At 39.3% G+C, this 23,489-nt stretch overlaps 1 protein-coding gene across 1 annotated transcript in view; it reads left to right on the plus strand.

Annotated features, from left to right (window-relative positions):
* Window positions 1-2,307: 2,307 nt before the first annotated feature.
* Window positions 2,308-23,489, plus strand: part of NEGR1 (neuronal growth regulator 1) — a 966,318-nt gene continuing 945,136 nt past the window's right edge. Inside the window, exon 1 of the mRNA XM_056122822.1 lies at window positions 2,308-2,761. Coding sequence (XP_055978797.1) covers window positions 2,586-2,761 — 176 coding nt within the window. The 5' untranslated portion in view covers window positions 2,308-2,585. The remainder of the gene's footprint in view (window positions 2,762-23,489) is intronic.

Here is a 23,489-nt window from a genome sequence, read left to right on the forward strand (position 1 = left end):
GTATTTGGCACCAATATTAGCAAGAGTCTGTCATTTGACAATTATTTCCCTAGCATACCAGACGGTAAAGAAAATGTTTTCATTCATCCGCAAATGACTAACATTTTATTGATGTTTCAAAATGCGATGGAATACTACTGCACTCTCAATTTCCTAGCAGGATTTGAGAGTTAAGCTTGAATACTAATAACCTCAGTAACTCCTGCTGAGAACGTCTTGGTTAATTGCTGAGCCTTGAAGAGTCAGTGCAGCGGGGAGTGGTGCTGGTTAGGGCTCTTCTAATAGCCAGTCAGGGTGGTCACAGGTGATGGGAACCCTTCCTTTTCCCCATACATCTTCCAGCACGGTGATAAAAATCACTCTGAGCACCGCCACTGCCAAGCAAAACGACTCCCTGCCTGCCTCTTAAAGAGCTCAGTCTGGGGAGGCAGCCGGATGCTGACCCCTGCAGAGATTATTGCTTCTGTGCGCTTTGCCAGAGGAGCCTGCAAGCATTTTGGAAAACGAGTTAGGGATGTGCGAGGTTTTGCTTTATTTTCTCCAAAGGGAAGCGGGACTGGGGTCAAGCGAATAAAACCGTCTTGAAAGATTGCTAGAGGGAGCTAGGGCTGGAGGAAGGGAAGAAGGTGAGGGGGCCGCGTGAAGTGGGAGGATGGTGAGGGGGCCGAGTGAAGGGGGAGGATGATGCATGGGGAGTGGGGGCTTTTTTTTTTTTAATTACTCGTTTCCTTCACTTCCCTGCTCCGTTTCCCCAAACTCTTCACTGAACCCCATTGATTGGGGTAACTGCTATTGACTCCAGCCTTCCGTCTCGCATTGATCTGTAAAAGGGCCCGAAGAGCGAAAGGATCTTGAATGTGGAAATGAGTTTCAAGTAGAAAAGGGACCGAGAAGGGTAGCGGGCGGCCTGTCCCCGGCAATCACCCAAGCCTTAGGCCGGGACAGCGGCTCCCAGCGGCCGCGACGGACTCGGGGACTGCAGCGCGGAAAGAAGCGTGTCCAGGCTCGATTTGGAGGCCGTTAGGAAAGGATCACCCCGTGACTCCTTAAATTCGACCAACGATCGCTCTGCCCCTCCTCGCTTGGGCAGCGAGCATCACTCCGCCAGACAGTCCCCAAGGGGTTAAACTGCCTCTTACATAACCGGACGGCCCGGCGCTACACAATTAAAACCCTTGATTGCGGTCTCTTCCCGACTCTGCAGCCCCGCACGACCCGCCCAGTCCCTCCCAGCGCGCCTGCGTGCGGCCGCGCGCACGACTCGCGCGCTCCGCCGCGCGCACGCGCGCGCGCATACTACACACTTTCACACGCACGTAGATCCACACTCCAGCTAGACCGCAGACACACAACTTCGAGCCCACATGCGTATGGGGACGTGTGTGTGTGTGTAGAAAGTGTTCCCCCCATCCTTACAGAGCGATTCCATAAACACACCAGCTACGAAAGTCGTTGTGCCTTGCCTGCGCCCCACTTGGCCCCTCAAAAACAGCCCTCCCTCCTTCCCTCTCTATCTCTATATAGGCGTGGGGTGGGGGGGGGGGGGGAGAGTAAAGAAAACTAGTGGCCTGTTTGTCAACCGTAGTGCGATCGCCCAGCGAGGTTGGAAAACAAAATAAACAAGAGCTCCTCCAAGTCCCCCGCGTCATGATGGCGCCCACTACAACTTGGAGGACTTTAAACTTGGGGTGCCTCCAGAGGTAAACCGCCCTGAGACAAGGAAAAGTCTAGCGCCGCGACGCGCTCTTCATTCCCTAGCCCCGCCACGGAGACTTTTCTAAGCAAAAAAGCATCACTCGAGTGCATTTGACAGCGCGAGGACGGGTTCCGTCTGCAAAGCACCGTTCCTCTCGCCCCAGTGGGCATCACTGTGACATACCGCCTCCTTTTTTTTTATTGTTTTTTTCCCCCTTTTCTTTCTTTTATTCCCCTCTCCTTCACTCCCCCCTCCCTTTCCCGCTGCATCCCCAGTCCCCGGGCGGGGTTGCTAAGGAAACGGCCGCTTGGCAACGCGCGCGAGCCCGGGGGCCGCTGGCCGCTGCTGCGCCCCGCGCTGCTTAGGCTGCTACCGCCGCTGTTGCTGCTGCTGCTGCTGCTGCTGCTGCTGCAAACGCAGCCGCCGCCGCCGCTCGCCTCCGTCGCGGCCGCGCCTCCTCCCGCACTCGCCGGCGCGCTAGCCTCCTCACTAGATGGTGTGCGAGCCGCCCGGGAATTAGACACACTCCGGACACGGCCAAAAGCCACCCAGAGGAGGTGTAGTGTGGTGCCAGGGGGTGGGAGGGGAGGGAGGGAGGGACAGCCGAGCGGAGGAGGAGGAAGAGGAGAAGGAGGAGGAGGAGGAGAAGGAGGAGGGGGAGCAAAGAAGGAGAAAAAAAAAGAGCGAGCAAGAGAGAGAAAGAGAGAGAAACAACACCCAACAACTAGAGAGGGGGGGAAAGAAAGAAAAGAAACCCACCCACCCCCACCCCACCCCCGAAAAAAAAAATCCGGTGGCGCGCCGCCTGGTTCCCGGGAAGACTCGCCAGCACCAGGGGGTGGGGAAGTGCGAGCTGCGAGCTGCTGGAGAGTGAGCAGCCCTAGCAGGGATGGACATGATGCTGTTGGTGCAGGGTGCTTGTTGCTCGAACCAGTGGCTGGCGGCGGTGCTGCTCAGCCTGTGCTGCCTGCTGCCCTCCTGCCTCCCGGCTGGACAGAGCGTGGACTTCCCCTGGGCGTCCGTGGACAACATGCTGGTCCGGAAAGGGGACACGGCGGTGCTTAGGTAGGCGGAACGGCGTGTTGTGTTCCTACTCGTCTCCGTCTGTCTGTCTGTCTCTTGGCGCCCGGTTGCCAGCTCTGGAAGCCCTGCCAGGACGCGGGGGGCGCGCCCCCTCCGAGGACCGAGTCTTGCCCCCCGGCCAGGTGCGGGTTCTAGCGCGGAGCCCCCCGCGGGCGGTTCAAGACTCGGGATGCTGGAGCCCGCGGCCGACCGCTCGCTCGCCAAGTGGCCGGGGCGCGAGTGAAGTGGGAGGGTCGGCAGGGGCCGGGGACCGCTTGGAAACTCTGTTCCCAAGGTCTCCTTTGACGATGCGGGGGGTTGCCGGGGGGGTGGAGGACTGGGGGGGGGGGTCTCTTGGAGAGTCTGACAAGTTTCGCAGGTTCGTGGCAATGTGCCTCGAGCCTCCGCGACTTTTTTTCAACTGCTGGCTCCCTTGCTCCTGGGTATTTTCCCTCGCACTTGCACGCGGGGCCCCCAGCTGGCCCTCTTGGGCTTTCTTTTCTTCCCTCGGCCCGCTCTCTCCTTTCTCTCCCTCCTCTTTTTCTTTTCAGCGTGTTTTCCACCTGCTTCTTCAGCCCTTCTCTCTCCACTGCCTCTTTGCAGCCTTTTGCTGTTTCTCTACCTCTCTCTTCGCCTTTCCTCTTCTTCCCTCCTTTCTGTCTTCAGTGTTTGTAAGCCTCTTACTAAACCCCTCTCCGTTCCCCTCTACCTTTTACTGGTCCCCATCCCTTTTTACTTCCCCATCCCTGTCCCTATTCTGTGATCTTGTTCCCCCTCTTTTTATGTGCCATCCATCTCCTGATCCCCTTTCCCATAACTCCCTTGTCACATACACATGAATGTTGCCCCCCCCCACTCCCGCCCCTTCCAGTAGGGTTTTCCTACCCTCACACATCTCTCTCTTTTCTTAAACACACTCCCTCACTCACACACTCTGTTTCACATCCTCACCCACACAGGCGCTTCCATGCTCCGACAACCACTTTCACATGCAGATTCTTTTACTGTTCAAAAGGCGCATACTCCTTCACTGTTCCATAAGCCTCCGCCACTCACACATGTGTACACACAGTCTGGTCTCTGTCTCTTCGCTCTGTCTCTCTTTCTCTGTCTCTCTCCACCGTCCCCCCTCTCCATCTCCACTCTTCCCCTCTCTCTGCCTCCCTCTGTCTTTTTCTGTTCTCTGCTTTCCTTCTTCCAGGTCCAGTTTAACTTCCTTTTCCCATTTCCATCTTTTCTCTAAGCTTGAGCACTGAAATGTATTGTCATTAACAGTAAATTCATTGCCTGATCTCACCCACAAGGAACACTGCAGAGAGTAAGCTTCTGGAAACATAGAAGTTGATGATCAATATTTCTTTTCTCTAAACAAGACTAAACGCCCATATTCCTTCATTTCCTGTGCACTCCCCACCCCCCACCCCAATGTACACCTCAAATCTTCCTGAAAGATCTTCTTTCTCTCCACTGGGTGGTAGTTGACTTCTAAGTGTGGATTGCACGTAATCAGTGTAACATGGAATATCTAAAGTGAAAGGAAATGGGATAGGTTTCTGTTTGAATCATGCAACGTATTTTAAATTCAACAATCTGGGATCCGGGTGTGGTATATGATTTACACTTTTGGAAATATTCTCTTGGGGAATGAAACATTTATGGGGAATGTTGTTTTAGTTCTTAATACTACACTAATGACATACTTATACATTATATACTATCTTTACTGAAACAAAGTATCACCAGATGCATAGAAAAGAACAACTACTTCGTTATAAGCTAGTAAAATGCCTTCCATTCCTGGTTAAAAACTATTGTCATGTGGAATAAAACATATATAAGACCCATATTTATGTTGTTTGTGTTAAGTTTGCTTCAAAAGTTTGAAAAACAGTGGTTGAGGACAAAACTCTATTTTCAGAGGTCACCAACATACAGAACTGCAACCTATGTTTGTAACAATCTTTTATTACATTCAATTTACAGTTTTTAATGGTTTATTTTGTCCTTTTAATGAATTTATTAAATATTATGGCTAATCATAATTACTAGACCCATGATCTACTTCTCAGAGACATATGTCTAGTTCATGCATTGCTTCTAGGGGTAATGCATTTCTACTAGATAGCTTTATCCCAGTGCTGTTAGTTTGATACAGCTCTTATTTAGGTTTAAGCACAGTATTTCATTTATTTTTATGTTAAATCCTGAGCTTTTGTGATAGTTTACATTAGGAACTTTTGACTTTTAAACACTTACCTCACTTAAGATGAGAATAGATTTTCTCTTTAAATGCTTCTGACTATATACAGTAAATAATGAAAGAATTACATACAATAATCTTTTGCAATGTAAAACTAAATTTGATCTGCATTTCTTTTATCTGGTGTGATGTACTTTATCAGTAATTCTCTTGGGAGTATCCCATTTTGACCCTTTTCCATGACTCTTACTTTTTAAACTATGTTAGCATATGTGTTTATAAGAAAGATTGTTGAAAACTGGTTAGTGGTATCAAATATTATCATATCTTTAAATTTTCTCTTGCAACTGATATTTGCTCTGTGTATTAGATCTGTGCAGAGAGGACTTAAGGTCTTGTGTATAAGTCAGGTGATATATATTTCAATAAAGGTAGTGTTGGTTATTTTATATCATTTTACCTTGGATACATAGAATCATAACTTGATGTTTTTCTCTACTTCATTACTAAACAGAAAACAAAGCAAATATACCCTCAAATGTATCCTCAAATATGTCCTCCCACCAGAGGACAGAATTTTCATGTTCAAGACAACACTTTGCTGAATTACATGATATTATTTACTAAACATTACACACTATATTTTAATGTAATACATTCCTCAAACATGTCGCCAATGAAAAATAAGTAGTGGCATAACAGTTATCAAATAACTTTAAGTGCTAAAGGCCTGAAAGTGCAAACGTGTCAGTCACCGACTCTGTTGCTTGTAGTTACATTAATGAAATAGAAGTTTAAAGGTCAAATGATACATGTCTATCTCCTAAATGCTAGAATGTGTGTTTTGGAGAAAAGATCCAAGGAAAATAAAACTTTCCTCAAATGGTGTTATAATGCAAATAATTATTTCTGTGATGTACTATGTCTATCATTTTGTAAAATATCTCTGTTCATCTTAGAGGGCTTACAATAAAATTCTATTTAATAAAGTAACCATTCTTATCTCTTAAATTTTTTTCTTTTAAGGTTAGTGAGGCAATATAGTAAATGTTAAGCTGTTTCTTCCAATACTGTCATTTACTAATAAATCTTCGAAAGATTGACTTTAGCTATTAAACATTTTTGATTATGAATTTAATGATGACTCTTCTACTCGTTATAGAAACAGGTTAGTGTCTTCCTTACACAAACTTTGAATTTAATTAAATTTATGGACAACTAGAGTATTTTTTTTTTTTTTGCTTTTTGGGTCACACCTGGCAATGCACAGGGGTTACTCCTGGCTCTGCACTCAGGAGTTACTCCTGGTGGTGCTCAGGGGACCATATGGGATGCTGGGAATCAAACCCGAGTCGGCCGCATGCAAGGCAAACACCCTACCCGCTGTGCTATCTCTCCAGCCCCAACTAGAGTATGTTTTAAGTGATAACAAACACAAATTAATTTTTTATTAACCTTTACTATGAAAATTTATTGCTATTATTTTTATTGCATTTTATGATTTTTCTGTCTAATAACATTTGTTACTCTGTTTTTGAGACATTATCTTTCTGTCCAGTCTTTAAATTTGAATTCCCTTTGTCTAAGAAATATTTAACTTAATGTATCATGGAGACATACAGGAAAGATCAGGAGCTGTTTGACCACATTGATCATGATTCCAGATCTATGTTCTATTTTTTTTCTGTCTTTTTGGGTCACACAATTCACAGGGTTTACTCCTGGATCTGCACTCAGGAATTGTTCCTGGCAGTGTTCAGGGGACCATTTGGGATGCTGGGAATAGAACCTGGGTCGGCTGCGTGAAAGGCAAAGGCCCTACCCGCTGTGCTAATGCTCCAGCCCACCGGATCTAGTATTCTAGACCTAATCAAGTGAGCATATGTTGCTCTGAATCAATATATAAAGTTAAAACATATTTTAAAATAAAGGTTTTTCATTATTTTAATGTGGCGTAATTTTTAAATTATTAGCAGTTTATTATTAATAGTTATGTTAATATTTCAAATATGTCAAAATGCTTAGTACTTTGAAAACAACATAGTGAACATTCTCGTACATTTAGTGTCTGAAAGTATTTTAAAACATGTCATTTGAAATGAATTTCATTCACTCTATTTCTACTTGAACTTTGTTGTATGAATTTTGTACATTTTATGTCGCCTTCCTGAAATCAATTCAAAATACCCTATTCTCTGCTTGTCATGCATTAATCAAAAAAAGAAAGAAAGGTAAATTATTTTCTTTAATGTGATATATTCTTTTGCGGTAACAAGGTTGAATGCAGTGATGTCATATTAATGTAACTGAGTGGAAGTGATTCGAAATCTTACTATGTTATTGAATAAGGAAAAAAAACTTTTACCTAATACATGGAACATGCATATTACTTCCATGGAAGATATGTCATTGGAAGCCTAAGACTTCTGCAGATTAATTGATAAATGGATATGGCAATGTTTATTTCTTTTCATCATATTTGTCCCATAGATTTTTTTCTCTTAATTAGACTACATTAATGAGTATTTTGATTAGAAAAGCTTGCTGCAGAATATAAGTGAATAATTTATGTATGAGAATGCATAATTACCAGTGAGTTTGAATAAGTTATTTATAATTTTGGAATATCAATGGGTAGTTATTGTTTATTGCATCATTCTTACATATTGATGTATCACCTATGCCAAATAAATCATAGAATTATGTATTTTCAACTTAGACTATTATGGCATTATTTAAATGCCATATGTCTATTACATAGTGTCATTTGGCAATTTTTCTCAACATTATTATTTTATATATAAAATAAAAATATTAATTAGACAATTAAAAAATATATTCTGGAGTTGTCAGTCTATGAAAAAGTCCTCATTTTAGTTGTAGTTTGAGAACTGTGTTATTACTATGGTTTACTATTTTTGTATTAATAAGTAATCATTTAATATTAAATGTAGGAATTTAGGGACTATATATTTTCAATAGATTAGTTTTACAATGAAACAGTATCCAGTCTGTCAATTCAATGATGTTTGACTTCTGAAGTTTAGAAAACTGTTCACATCATATGTGTGGTAGCCCTGAGCCAACTTAACCAGATTCTGCTTTTGTCCTTCTGTTGGTCTATGCTACTAGAGATAAATGGTAAAACTAATTCTTTAGGCTCTACTTTCCAGTTGACCATGTCAGCTATCTTTGTGCTGTCATCAATCATAAGAAGGTAGTTTTAAGAATAGGAAAGATCAATAAGTGTTCAGAGCATTACCTCCCTCTTTCATTGCTTTGGGCAGTGTCCAACAGTGTCTCCATCTCCCACTAGAGTATCTTTGTTTTATCTTCGACCAGATATCTAATTTGTGATTTCTGCTTCCTGAATCTGCTGGTTCTACTATCCTACAAGTGGTAGTGTCTTCCTGTCCTAACCTTGGTGTGGTTGTACCATAATCTGTTTAGCTTCTCAGCATTTTCATGTATGCTAATCAGTCCCCTGCATTAAATTCTTTGTTTAAAATATCCAATAAAGGTTAAGTCTTGCTGTTAGAGCCCCTGATTGATATGTGGTAAAATTTAGTAGTTTTAATGACTTTAATTACATTCCATTGAATGGATATTGTGTCATTGACTTCATACCTACTGCTTACTAAAACTATATATAATCATAGTTTAAGAAGATAGGGTAGAAGTTAAACCATTACAATGTTAGGGCATACTACTAAGAATAAACATAAGTGTATTAGAATTTCTTCAACCAACAGCTTATATAAGTTAAGAAGAATAAATTTATGTATAAATATTTAATTAAAGATGCTTTTCAATGTACAGTTTTTATATAAAAATGTTTCTTTGTCAAAAATAAATTAGTTTATAATGGCAAGATATAGCAACACTGTCTATTTATTTATTTATTTTGATTAAGCAAACCAGAACTCGGGATGAGCCCTACTTGTTTATACATGATCAGAATACTGAGACATATTGAAATCTATAGGAATTACAAGCCTTACTTCTATGTAGCTTAATATCTCATGAACTATACAAAGATTGAAATTTCTTATGAGGTATTTAAGGTTTATGACCAAAACAATGACTGTGAGTCAAGGATTTCACTGTTTTAGGAATTAGTCTCTCAAGCAACAGAAATATTTTAACTGAAAAAGGAGACCACTTTGGGGCTAAAGAGATAGGACAGTATGTAGGACAGTATGTAGGGCTTTTGCCTTGCATGCAACTGACCTGTATTTGATCCCTTGCTCCCCAAATGATTCTTTGAGCTCCACCACGAGTGATCACCACAAGTGACACCTGAGTGCAAAGACAGGAGTAAACCCTGAGCACTGCTTAGTGTGGCCCCAAGACAAACAAAAAATTCAGACCAATTCGTTTCTCCCATATTCTTTTCAGAAACACATACATTGAAAAAATTATATAGCTATTACATAGCTTACATAAATGTGCTATGGGAAGCTTCATTAGTAGGTATTAGTTGTTTTGGTTTTTTTAAATTTTCACCCTCAACTGAGTATTATATTTTATGGTGACCTTCCCTTTAACTTCCTAGAAATAGCTATTGAGAGACATTTATATAGGTGTTTGGCTTCAAGACAAAAGTTTTCATAAAGCCCTATATTTTGAACATTTTGCTATAATTTTCAGGGAAGATATTAATTTACAACTCCCATTAATTAAATAACATAGTTTTTTCTCAGAGATACTACAGAGAGGGTTCCTAAAATGGAATGGAAGGGCTGGGGGTCTTATTGAACTATGCCATTCCATCCCTTAAATGTTTTACTTAGCCATTATCAATTATCATTGATGCTATCAATGTAGTTGAGAAAATAAAATTTATTGCTACTTTTCCTGAGGAGCATTTTATTACCAACATTTTGCGTGTTTGGTTAGAAAATTTAAAATTGGGTTCCATGCTTTTAGTCATATATTTTATGTGTCTTGTTTTTACAATTGGGAACAAGAACTTTCTATAATATTACAAAATGAAATATAGGATATCTTTACATGCACAAATTGGATTTTAATTAAGGCACTGCACCTACAATGTAGCATAGTTTATAACATATGGAAGGTATTTAATGGTTGTAAGAAACGGTCTGAAATTTTGTTAAAATAGGTGCTAGTGTTTACCTTTTTCTTTTTTCCCTGTGTTGGAAAAACAGCCAAAAACCTTACAAATCTTTATTGTTTACTTGACCCTAAGGTCTTAACATAAAACCTGTGTTTGTTAGGCTAAACCTACGCTTTTTTTTCTATTAATAATCTGATTTGGGCCAGAACCTTTGTGTCATTCATTCTATCTTCATGAACTAGGTCAGTAGTATCTTATATACTACAAAGTTTTGATACTAGCTGATAGAATAATAATGTCGTCATATGGGTTTGATTTGTTATGTTGAGGAATTAGATATTAGCCTAGTGGTTTCTAAGCCATATCAAGTTCTGAATCCTGATAAAGACCTTTCCTCCTCCAGAGCATCCAGCTGGCATGGGACTTGATCTTTTTAAGCCAATTTCTCTAGAAAATATGGAATATAGGAAAGGAGGAATTTGGCAATATTGCCAGCATTAAGTGTTGCTCTTTTGAACAAATGCCAAGACACTGTACTCTGAATAGCTGGTAATTTGCTCACTTTAAAGCTGTTCGTAACCCTTATCAGTTCATACTACATTCAATGAATTACATTGAGTTCTTTAGAAGTAGGCCTAGTTCCTATGCTCATGTTACAGAATAGAGCTTCTTTTTAAGTTATAGTTACTGCCATAAAATATTGAAAGTTTTTGGGTGATTTAAAGGACCACGGGAAAATATGTTCCATGGTCTTCAAAAATCCCTATCCTCTCATACATCCAGATTGAATTTAGTGATACTAAATGCACTAAAAGTTATTGTGAACATAAGAACTGCAATCAGAAGACAAGATAGTATTTTTTGTATAGTTTCTCAAATAGCATTATATACTGTTGTGTAGTAGTGATATTAAATGAATAAATCAAAGGGGTCATGGAGTTTCCTAGTATTAAAGATAGAATATTTCTTATAAGAGAACATATTCAAATAGATATGATTTTTGAGTAAACTGTTTTCAAATTAGTATCTTTGTAATTGTTCAGCTGAATATAATGTAGTATCTTCATTCATTAATATTGACATATTATTAGTGATCAAAACCTGAATGGTTGGTGAAGAAATTGGAAAAGAGACTGGGAGAAAGGGGGAAACAGAAGTAGGGAGGAGGAAAGTATATTATGCAATTAACTTTTAATCACATTACTAAGAATTCTCGATGAATTAAAATTAAGCCTACAAGTATTGTATGGAAGATTTAGAATAAAAAGAAATAAATTTTGTTTTGTATAATTTATTAATTAATTCGAAACATTTTTTCACATGGTAAAAGTGATGTACATTAATCAAATTGCTGTTCTAGGCTTATAATCATGTACGTGCTTTCCAAGTACTTGTGCACTTATATTTTTAAAATTTATTGAAAAAAGTGTTTTCAAATGTCATATTGCATTTTAACAATATATCATAGAAAATTAAAATTTGTGTATAAAATGTTAAGTTTATCACTGAACCGCCAACTTTTACACAGTTGAAAAAACTTATTACACTATATATTTTTTTACATCACGATCACGATCATGATCATCCTGTTGTTCGTCGATTGCCTTGAGCAGGCACCAGTAATGTCTCCTTTGTCTTAGCCCTGAGATTTTAAAGTGCCATATTCAAGGATCTTTCAGGGCTAGGAGAATGAGACCCATCATTGTTACTGGTATTTGGCATATTGGGTACGGGGAGTTTGCCAGACTCTGCCGTGTGGGCAGGTTACATTTGGTAGCCTGCCAGGTTGTCCAAAAGTAAGAATGAGATAATAAGATGTCGCACGGCCATGAATGCGGTTTTGTAATCTCTGGTCTTGGCCCTTGATGGGATTACATGGCGCCAGGGGGTCAGTTGGTGTGTGCTACCCCTACCTGCTGGAATATGGGGCGGAGGATGCTCAGCCCCGATCTGAGCAGGCTTGGGGATCTCAGCCCCGGGACCTGCATGCCTTTATTCCTCTGCCAGTACCTTCATCCGTGTGGAGAGTGGTCTCAGCATGGTGATGGCTGGTTCTGGAGGTCTTCGGCTCCAGATTTAAAATTTAAAAACAAATTTACTTACTGCCTTACTGAAGTTGTGTACCATCAACCAACCTTCAGATTAGTAACCAACCACATAATAGTGGTCTCTAAGAATTCTGTACAAAGATGAGTCACATAACAATGCTTTCTTAAACTATCTCCCACTAAGGAGATGTCATGACAGTATGCTTTTAGTTTGTCCCGTGGCTTTCATTGTAATTCCTGTCATCCTTCCCTTTGTTTAAATCCTTATGATGATTGATGGTTACACACACTTGGTTGTGATACTCATGAGACATAGCACTCTTAAGTTATGGTGCTTAAATTTCCTTGTTGTGGTACACCAGAGGTTGTATACTTTGTCATGACACTGGGGATCCCAAACAGTAGAGGTACCACAATTACATTTGTGACATTGTCAGGGATTGAACTCCTACAGTCTCATAAGCCTTAGACTTGCAAGACACCCTGAACTACTCCCATCCAACTGTGCTTTTTTATTCCCTATTTTCTTTTGGGTTGAATATATTTGTGTTTTTGCTGCTTGCTTTAGAATCTATAGAATTCTTTCTCCAAACCCTGTGAAATTATTGTCATAGTGTTTTTTTATTCATATATTATAAACTTCACTATTCACTGTTTTTGCTGTAAACAGTCATCTTTGGGGGAGGGGTGTCATTCTGTGATTCTCAGCCATCCACTCTGGAGATTCAATACAAGGGCCTTGTTGTGCTTGGAATTAACCAGACCACCCGAGTAGTGCACAGGGAGCATGTGTCAGGATAGACTCAGGGTTGATTGGATGCAAGTCATGCACCTAAACACCCATGCTATCTCTCCATTTCCTTAAACTTTTATTCAGTATCTTTTAGTTTGTTGTTTTGTGGCTACATCCCACAGTGCTAAGAGGTTACTTTTGACTCTGAACTTAGGGATCATTCCTGGCAAGCTTACGGAACCATCTGAGATGCCAGGGATCAAACTCAGGTGGGCCACATACAAGACAAGCACTTTACTCACTGTGCTATTGTTCCAGCCCTTGGATATCATCTAAAGAGATTGAAGAAATAAAAACCCTACATTTCCCACACACTTTATTACTGTCATGTATTTTATTACTGTCCTGTAGTTTAGGATAAACAATTTCTTTTTACTTGACAGAGATTGGCATATCTCTCAACCAAGTGTGTTGGCATTTAATTCTTTCTTTGCATAGGGGAAACCTTTAGTTTGCTTTTGTTTATTTAAACATTTTTTACTGGGTATAGAAGTCTTTGGTGACTTTTTGTTTTAGTATTTAAAGATATTGCTCAGCTGCCTTCTGACGTGTTGCATTGTTATGTATAAGAAGTCAGCTACTGTCCTTTGGAGGTTGGGGGTACAACAAAAGGTGCTCAGAGGTGACCCCAGGTGGTACCAGAGATTTGAACTGGGTTCTGCAGTTTGCAGAGTAAGTGCATTACATCCTGTACTCTCCCGTCTCTGCCCCTCTCCCATTATTACCTTTTATCATTTGCATAATGCTGATTATCGTACTTCTGTGTGATCTTTTTCCTCAAAGTTTTTAGATTTATGTTTTATTTGATTTCCTATAGCACAGTGTATAGGGCGTTTGCCTTGCATATGGTGACCTGGGTTCGATTCCTCCATCCCTCTCAGAGAGCCCGGCAAGCTACTGAGAGTATCTCGTCGGCACAGCAGAGCCTGGCAAGCTCCCTGTGGCATTTTTGATAGGCCAAAAAAAAAACAGTAACAACAAGCCTCACAAATGGAGACATTACTAGTGCCCGCTCAAGTAAATCCATGAACAAAAAAGAACAGTGCTACATATTTTTTCTTTTTTTTAAATTTTATTGTAATGCTGCGGTATCCAGGCGGCTCGGGCCTGCTTTGAACACTCTAATTTTTTCAAAGTAAATGCTTCGGGCCCCGCGGGACACGCAGCTAAGAGCATCGAGGGGGCGCCGAGAGGCAAGGTGCGGGGTCGGGCGGTGGCTCGCCTCGCGGACCGCCGGCCCGCTCCCAAGATCCAACTACGAGCTTTTTAGGGCTGGAGCGATAGCACAGCGGGTAGGGCGTTCACCTTACAAGCAGCCAACATGGCCGACCCGAGTTCGATTCCTCCGCCCCTCTCGGAGAGCCCGGCAAGCTACCGAGAGTATTCGGTATGCCAGACACAGTAACAACAAAGTCTCCAATGGAGACGTTACTGGGCCCGCTCGAGCAAATTGACGATCAACGGGAGGGCCTTTACCTTTTTTAAATTTTATTGAATCAGTGTGAGATATAGTTACAAGCTTTCATGTTTGAGTTACAATCACACAATGATCAAACACCCATCCCTCCACCAGTACACATTCCCCACCACCAATCTCCCCAGTATACCCCACCCCCGCCACCCTCCCACTGCCTCCATGGCAGACAATATTGCCCATATTCTCTCTCTCTACTTTTGGGCATTATGATTAGTAATACAGATACTGAGAGGTTATCATGTTTGGTCCTTTATCTACTTTCAGCACACATCTCCCATCCCGACCGGTTCCTCCAACCATCATTTTCTTAGCGATCCCTTCTCTATTCCTGCTGCCTTGTCCTCTCCCTGCCTGCCCTCCCCCCCAGCCTCATGAGGCAGGTTTCCAACTATGGGGCAATCTTCCTGGCCTTTGTATCTACTGTCCTTGGACATCAGTCTCATGTTATGTTATTTTATACTCCAAAAATGAGTGCAGTCCTTCTATATCTGTCTCACTTTCTGACTCATTTCACTTAGTATGATACTCTCCATGTCTATCCTCTTATAAGCAACTTTTATGACTCCATCTCTCCTAACAACTGCATAGTATTCCATTGTGTAGATGTACCAAAGTTTCTTTAACCAGTTATCTTTTCTCAAGCACTTGGGTTAATCACACTATATTTTGACATGCAGGTAATGAGGACCTAATTTGAGGGACATACTCACAAAAGATTACTGTGTGTAAATATTTGCGTAATTTTTCACTTGTCATATCAAACATGTCAGTGATCAAATTTCAGTCTCTTACGTTGCTAATATGAAATTGTAGTTGAGAAAAGTTATTTTTATGTACTTTTAGCATTTCTCTATCAAAATAATTTAGATATATTAAAAGTGTTCATGTTTTTCAGGTGTTCAAAATGGGATTCCTGAGTTTTTGTTTCTGATTCTCTATTTACTGACTACATAAATATTAGCAAATGTCTTGATATCAGTCTTAGTTTCCTTATTTGTAAAATTAGAAAACAACTGGGAAATAGTTCAGCAAATAAATAACTTGCTTTGCATTCAGCCTACTGGATTGTATCTCTAGCAGCATACAGTGGTGGGTCCATGAGCACCATCAGGAATGATCCCTGAGTGCAAAGGAGTAATCCCTAAGCAATGCCAAATGTGGCCCCCAAACAAAATATTTTAAACCAATTAAGACTACTATCTCACAAATAAAGCTAAATTGTGTTAATTAAATGTTACATATAAAATAGCAACATGGCGCTTACCACATAAGAAGCCCTGAATTATTTTGATTTTGTTCTAATTTTAACCTGGAAATTGTTGGCACTATTTACCAAATGGGTATAGATTTACAGATTTAACCCACTGTGCAAATTATTTGTGAACCCACTGTATAGTATTCATTAAACATGCATTTTTATTGTGGTTTTGTTGAAACAACATTTGTAAAGTAACTGTTAAGCTTGGTTCAACAAAAGACTTATGTTGAATCATGAGAAACTGAAATAGAGAAGTTGATTACTCTTAGGTCCTTAAAGAGGCCAGGTCTCCAGAAGCCACACAAGAAAGAGAAGACAGGATGCAGGCAGAAAGAGTATCATGTCTTTTTAGGGTCTATATATAGAGCTTTAGATTTGTAGATTTGTGGGTATGTAGATTTTCAGATATGTAGAAAGGCAGATTTGTTAATGCAAAATAAGAAAAGAAATGTTTGATAAATTTTGTAGAAATACTACCTAAGTAGCTAGGGGTGAATACTGCCCATAAGAATTTCTACTTGTGGAGTTCAACCAGTGCTTTGTATATCCTTGATGTCAACCCCTTGTTGGATGGGTATTGGGTGAATATCCTTTCCCATTCTGTAGACTGTCTTTGTATTATGGTCACTGTTTCTTTTGAGGTGCAGAAGCTTCTTTGTTTAAGTAGTCCCATTTGTCTATCTCTGTTTTCACTTGCTTGGCCAGTGGCGTGTAATCTTTGAAGATACTGTTAACTTCAATGTCGTGGAGGGTTTTGCCAACCTTGTCTTCAGTGTACCTTCTGGATTCCAGCCTGATATTGAGGTCTTTAATCCATTTTGATCTTACATTTGTACATGGTGTTAGTTATATATCTGAGCCCATTTTTTGCTTGTAGATTTCCAGTTTTGCCAGCACAATTTGTTAAAGAGGCTTTCCTTGTTCCACTTCACATTTCTTGCTCCCTTATTAAAGATTAGATGATCACATATTTGGGGGGAGATTTCAGTAAATTCAACCCTGTTCCATTGATCTACAGCTCTGCCTTTGTTCCAGTACCATGCTGTTTTAATTATTACTGCTTTGTAGTAGAGTTTGAAGTTGGGGAGGTTGATTCCTCCCATTTTCATTTTTCCCCAAAATTGCTTTAGTTATTCATGGGTGCTTATTGTTCCATATGAATTTCAGGAGTGTTTGCTCCATTTCTTTAAAGAATGCCATGGGTATCACTATAGGGATCACACTGAATTTGTACAATGCTTTGGGGAGCATTGCCATTTTGACAATGTTAATTCTCCTGATCCATGACCAGGGGATATGTTTCCATTTCCTCATGTCTTTTTTTATTTCCTGAAGTAGCGTTTTGTAGTTTTCTTTGTATAGGTCTTTTATTTCCTTAGTTGAGCTGATTCCTAGGTACTTGATTTTCTGGGGCACAATTGTGAGAAAACATCCAACCGCATCAAAAAATGGGGCGATAAAATGAACACAAGCTTTCTCAAAGAAGAATTCTGAATGGCAAAAAGGCACATAAGAAAATGCTCTACATCACTAATCATCAGGGAGATGCAGATCAAAACAACAATGGGATACCATCTCACACCACAGAGACTGGCCCACATCCAAAAGATGTGGTGTTGGCGCAGATGTGGCGAAAAAGGGACCCTCCTTCACTGCTGGTGGGAACGCTGACTGGTTCAGCCCTTTTAGAAAACAATATGGACGATTCTCAAAAAATTAGAAATTGAGCTCCCATTTTATCCAGCAATACCACTCCAGGGAATATATCCCAGAGAGGCAAAAAAACGTACAGTCGAAATGACATCTGCACTTCTCTGTTCATTGCTGCACTGTTTACAATAGCGAAAATTTGGAAAAAAAAACAAGTGTCCAAGAACAGATGATTGGTTAAAGAAACTTTGGTGCATCTACACAATGGACTACTATGTAGCTGTGATAAAAGATGAAGTCATGAAGTTTACATACAAGTGCTACTGCATGGAAAGTATCATGCGAAGTGAAATGAGTCAGAAAGAGACGAACAGACATAGAAAGATTGCATTCATGTGGGGAATATAAAGTAACAAAATAGGAGACTAACATCCAAGAATAGTCGAGATAATTTACAGGTGGTTCAGTCTATGGCTTGAAGGCCAATTGCACAAGCTAGGGGAAAAGGCAGCTCAGATAGAGAAGGGAACATCAAGTAAAGGGTGTTGGAAGGATCCTCCCAGGAGGGGAGATGCATGCTGAAAGTAGACTATAGACTGAACTTGATTGCGACTCATTGCCTCTTTTTCAAACCTCAGCACCCAAAAGGAGAGAGAGAACAAAAGGGAATTCCCTGCCACAGAGACTGGATAGGATGGGGGAGTGGGTGGAGGGGTAGGAGGCATACTGAGATCATTGGTGGTGGAGAATGGGCACTGGTGGAGGGATGGGTACTCAATCATTGTATAACTGATACCCAAGCTCAAAAACTTGTAAGTGTACAACTGTACCTCATGGTGTTTCATTAATAAAAAATAGAAAAAAAAGAATTTCTAGGAAAATGTGATACTACAAACGTATATGGACAAAAGTTCAAGACTTTGATAGTTCCTTTGCCATAAAATAACAACAAACAATGCTGAGATAGCAATGTCATACGTAGTTTATCTGTTTTTGTAATTTATATTTTAAATATTTTATTAATTTATTCTATCTCCAGTTCTGTTAATCAGTATATATTAATGATCAAACTTTTACTGATGAAGCTATCAACATCATAACTCATATTCAATTAATATTCACCAAGTATCTACTATATATGATAGGGTTTAACCAAAAAATTCAATAAGGCATTCAAATAAATTCATGCTTTGAAAGGTAAGTAGCCTGAACTGTAGTTCAAATCTATGTCCTTTTGTCCCGAACCAAGTGATTTATTCTACTACTTATGTCTCTCACCAAGAATAGATGAAAACATTTGATTATTATATTGCTTATTAATTTTATAAACCCCACCTGCTTTTTAACTAATGATGTTGACATTGATTTTAAAAAATAATAATGCTGTGTTATAAATTTGAGGTAACATGAAATTAGTTTACATGTGATTAAATACTTAGCATAAATTGTGGCTGGAGCGATAGCACAGCGGGTAAGGTGTTCGCCTTACAAGCGGCCAACATGGCCGACCCGAGTTCGATTCCTCTGCCCCTCTCGGAGAGCCCGGCAAGCTACCGAGAGTATTGGATATGCCAGACACAGTAACAACAAAGTCTCCAATGGAGACGTTACTGGGCCCGCTCGAGCAAATCGACGATCAACGGGAGGGCCTTTACCTTTTTATTATAAATTGTAAACATTCACTAGATTACAAATAGTGATTCTTAAAACTTAAAATATTCTAAAAAATCCAATCCAAATAATTTCATTCTTAATGATGATTAGTTATTAATATAACAGGAGAAAAAATGAACAGTTTACATAGTATTTATAGATATGTATCCAACATTGGCTTATTAACTGAAACCACTCACCTATAGGTTTTTTTACAGTTTTTCTACATTATAAATGGGAAAACAAAGTTAAGAAAATAAATCACTTCTGAACTGTAATATACCTAGTGAATGTTTTAATGATAATTTAATCTTAAATCTGGGTGTGTCTCCAAAGCTCATGCTTATTTTTTAAGCCACAGCATTTCCTGGAGCTTTGTGTATATTGTAGTCTTTTACAGAAAAGAAAAACAGCAGCTGCTTGCTATAGTATTCAAAGCCCCCAATTTAATCATTTGAATGCTAATTCTGGTATACATAAACCACTGACTCTAATTGATTTAATCCTTTAGAAAGAATTAGACAGACTAGAGTGTTGGGCACCATTATTTTATAAGTTAAATAGGAAGATAAAAATTATATTATAGATCCCTATAAAATATGCTTTTATTCTAATTTCACTTGGGGGGCACACTCAGATGTGCCTGGGACTTACTCATCACTCTGCACCCAGGAATCACTCCTGAAGGACTCATGGGGACGATATTGAGTGCTGGGGATTGGCTGTGTGCAAAGCAAACACTACCCATGTACTATAGCTTTGGCCTTATATTCCAGTTTTATTTACACATAAATTAAACATTGTAATTAGATAGCTGAACTCTTTCTGATAACTAGTAGGAGAATATATAGTTGAATGCCAAATTCAAGGAAACCTTTTTTTCATGTAATTTTTTTTGTTCCGTGTGCTTACCTATGGGCTGGAGTGATAGGACAGTGGTAGAGCGTTTGCCTTGCACTCAGCCGGTCTGGCTGCTGACCCGGGTTCGATTCCTGTGCCACTCTCGAAGAGCCCGGCAAGCTATTGAGAATATCTCGCCTGCACGGCAAAGCCTGGCAAGCTCCCCGTGATGTGTTCGATATGCCAAACACAGTAACTAGTCTCACAATGGAGATGTTACTGGGCCCGCTCTAGCAAATCGATGAAAAATGGGAGGACAGTGCTACAGTTCTACCTATTTACATATAGTATGTGGGTACTGTGGGTACTAAATAGGAAAACATATATCATGATGGCTTGTTTTTTTAATATCCCAAACTTTTCTAGTACAGTGTTCTAGTTTTGTCTTGTATCAAAGAAAATATTTATTAGTGAGACACCATGAGGTACAGTTGTAGACTTACAAATTTTGTGCTTGGGTTTCAATTATACAATGATCAAATACCCGTCCCTCCACCAGTGACCATTTCCCACCACCACGGATCCCAGTATCCCTCTCACCCCCCAACCCCCCCATCCTACCCTGCCTCTGTGGCAGGGCATTCCCCTCTGTTCTCTCTCTCCTTTTGGGTGTTGTGGTTTGCAAAAGAGGCATTGAGTGGCAATCATGTTTGGTCTATAGTCTACTTTTAGCATGCATCTGCCATCCTGGAAGGATCCTCCCAACACCCTTTATTTGGTGCTCCCTTCTCTAACTGAGCTGCCTTTTCCCCTAGCATGTGTGGCTGGCCTTCAAGCCATGGAGCAAAGTTCCTGGTACTAATCTCGGCCATTCTTGGGTGTTAGTCTCCTATTTTGTAACTTTATGTTCCCCAGATGAATGCAGTCTTTCTATGTCTTTCCCTCTCTTGCTGACTCATTTTGCTTAACATGATACTTTCCATGTGGTACCACTTGTATGTAAATTTCATGACTTCATCTTTTCTAACCGCTACATAGTACTCCATTGAAACATTCCCTTTTTAAAAGCCTGTATTAGTTCATTGTCTATCATGTGCTAGGAAATTTATATTTTTGATATGAAGCAATAAGGCATAAAGCAACTTCCATTGAATTTGCATTTTAGCTCAAACTTTGCCTAAGATAAAGTAATCACACAAAGAAGTTTGTTTTAACTTTATTTCCACTTCATCAACTACTTACTCTATGGTCACAGGAAATATCTATTTCCCCTGCACCCCCTACTCAATTTTATTATCTAAAGAATGAACACACTGATAGAGACTCCTGTTACTGAATCCTAGTACCAATGTTTGTGGACTTGCTGACCAAGTGTTCTGCATGTAACTGATGTTCAAAGTTAGTGTTTCTTTGTTTTATTTCCTTCACTCTTCTTTGAAAATACCTGTAACTTATAGCCAGAATTTATAGTCAGTATGTTTTATATGAGGACTTGTTATATTGAGCTTCTTATATTCTATTTGTTACCTAATAACTTCTGACAATTGCTTATTTTTAATCCAAGGCAACCTCCTGATACTCTGAAAAATAGAGATAAACTGAACTTGTGCTAACTAGTCTCATATGTCTTGTTCCTACTTTTAGAACTCATTTTTCCTTCATCTGAGATCTTTGCATTTATACTTGTTTATCTTACGAACTTTTGTCTATTCCTAATGTTTATGAAGAGTATATTTTCTTCCTCAAAATTTTTTCTGTTGCCATCAAATGTTTTCTAAATCATGAACACTTTTCTTAATTATATTTATATACTATCTTTCTTATTTGAAGTGATAATATCTGTTTGACCAGCAAAAATATTAAAAATTATTTTACAAATAATTACTCATTGAAGTAGCACTTTGACGTTTTTACCACTTCATTTCTGAAAATTATGTGCCTCCTAGTCCCAATAGAATGGATTTTAGATCTGATTTTCTGTCTACAATGAACACACTAAATATAATATTCTTCATATTTGACATATGCAGTCATTTATTTTCTGATTCATCTAGAATTCTTTTGTATAGCATCTACTATATGAGAAAAAATAATTTGCATCATACTTATAATTTAAGTAACATAATTTTATATGGGCAAATAACTAAACTTTTAACTTGTTAATTTTGAAAATTTATATTAAAATCATTTACATTTAAATCATTTGCATTTAAATCATTTACACTGAAATCACAAAATAACATTATTTTGCAATAATATTACAATTAAAAATTTCTCCTGAATATTCCATGAAACACAAAATAGTGCTATATTTTAAAAATAATTTTTAAAAATTAGATTAAGAAATTGATTGAAAATTTGCAACTGCTTTAAAAAATGATTTAGTGATATACTTAACTTGTAAGTTGTGAAAATTCAATGAGATTGGGTTTGTGAACCCTAAAGCATCATGTGTGACACAATATAAATTATAAGCAAAATTATTGTTATTTTTATCAATATCATATATCATTTATGGTAGCCGTTATTAATATTTTAGAGGGTTATTAACAGTAGCTAAAATTAAAATTCTGTTAATTTTCTATTATTAATCTTAATATTAATTAATCTTTGCAAACTTAATAATTTTGCTCCATTGATCTTTCCAAACTTATTTTATTGATTCTTCTTTATTTCAAATGGGAAATTTCTCAGCAAACATCATCTTAGCAGTTAAGTATTGTATTATGTTTTACTTTTATTATTTATTTATTTAAATTTTTAATTTTGGGGGCCACACACAGTGGTGCGTGACCTTATTCCTGGCTGGGCACTCAGGATTCACTCCTGGTGAGGCTTTGAAATCATGAGGGTTGCCTGGGATTGGCTTGGGTACAATAGGGTGTGGCTGTGATTGAACCAGTCAGCCATGTGCAATGCAAATGCCCTACCTGCTGTACTATTTCTTCAACCTCCATTGTATTATTATTATTTTTTAACATAGTTCTATATATATTGTGGGATTTTTAGTACTTATTAAATTAAATCCTTTGCGTTGTAGACTGAGTGGTGGTATGTGTCATTCCCTATTTTTGAGTTGAGGCTCATAAAATACCATAACACAAGTGAGTCAAAAGAAGTAAGTTCCACTTTAATAGCACTGTAGCATGTCCTCCCATTGTTCATCGATTTGCTCTAGAGGACTCCAGTAACGTCTCCATTGTGTGACTTGTTATTGTTTTTGGCATATCGAATATGCCATAGGTAGCTTGCGAAGGCTCTGGTGTTTGGGCAGGATACTCTCGGTAGCTTGCCAGGCTCTTCGAAAGGGATGGAGGAATGGAATCCGGGTCAGCCAAGTGCAAGGCAAACACCCTACCTGCTATGCTATCGTTCCAGCCTGCTCTCCAGTTTCTGCCACTCTAATAGGACCAATAGAATGAATCTCAAAATAGAAAAACTGCTAAATATTTTGTCATGGCAAAGCTATGATTTTTTATCCTAAAAGTAAAAGTAAAGTAAAGGCCCTCCCGTTGATCATCGATTTGCTCGAGCAGGCCCAGTAACGTCTCCATTGGAGACTTTGTTGTTACTGTGTCTGGCATATCGAATACTCTTGGTAGCTTGCCGGGCTCTCCGAGAGGGGCGGAGGAATCGAACTCGGGTCAGCCATGTTGGCTGTGTGCAAGGCAAACGCCCTACCCGCTGTTTTTATCCTAATAAGAAAATTATTTTTTGGCATTTATATTTAAG

The sequence above is a fragment of the Sorex fumeus genome, unplaced genomic scaffold, assembly GCF_029834395.1.
Source record: "Sorex fumeus unplaced genomic scaffold, SorFum_2.1 ptg000047l, whole genome shotgun sequence".
Taxonomy (NCBI): domain Eukaryota; kingdom Metazoa; phylum Chordata; class Mammalia; order Eulipotyphla; family Soricidae; genus Sorex; species Sorex fumeus.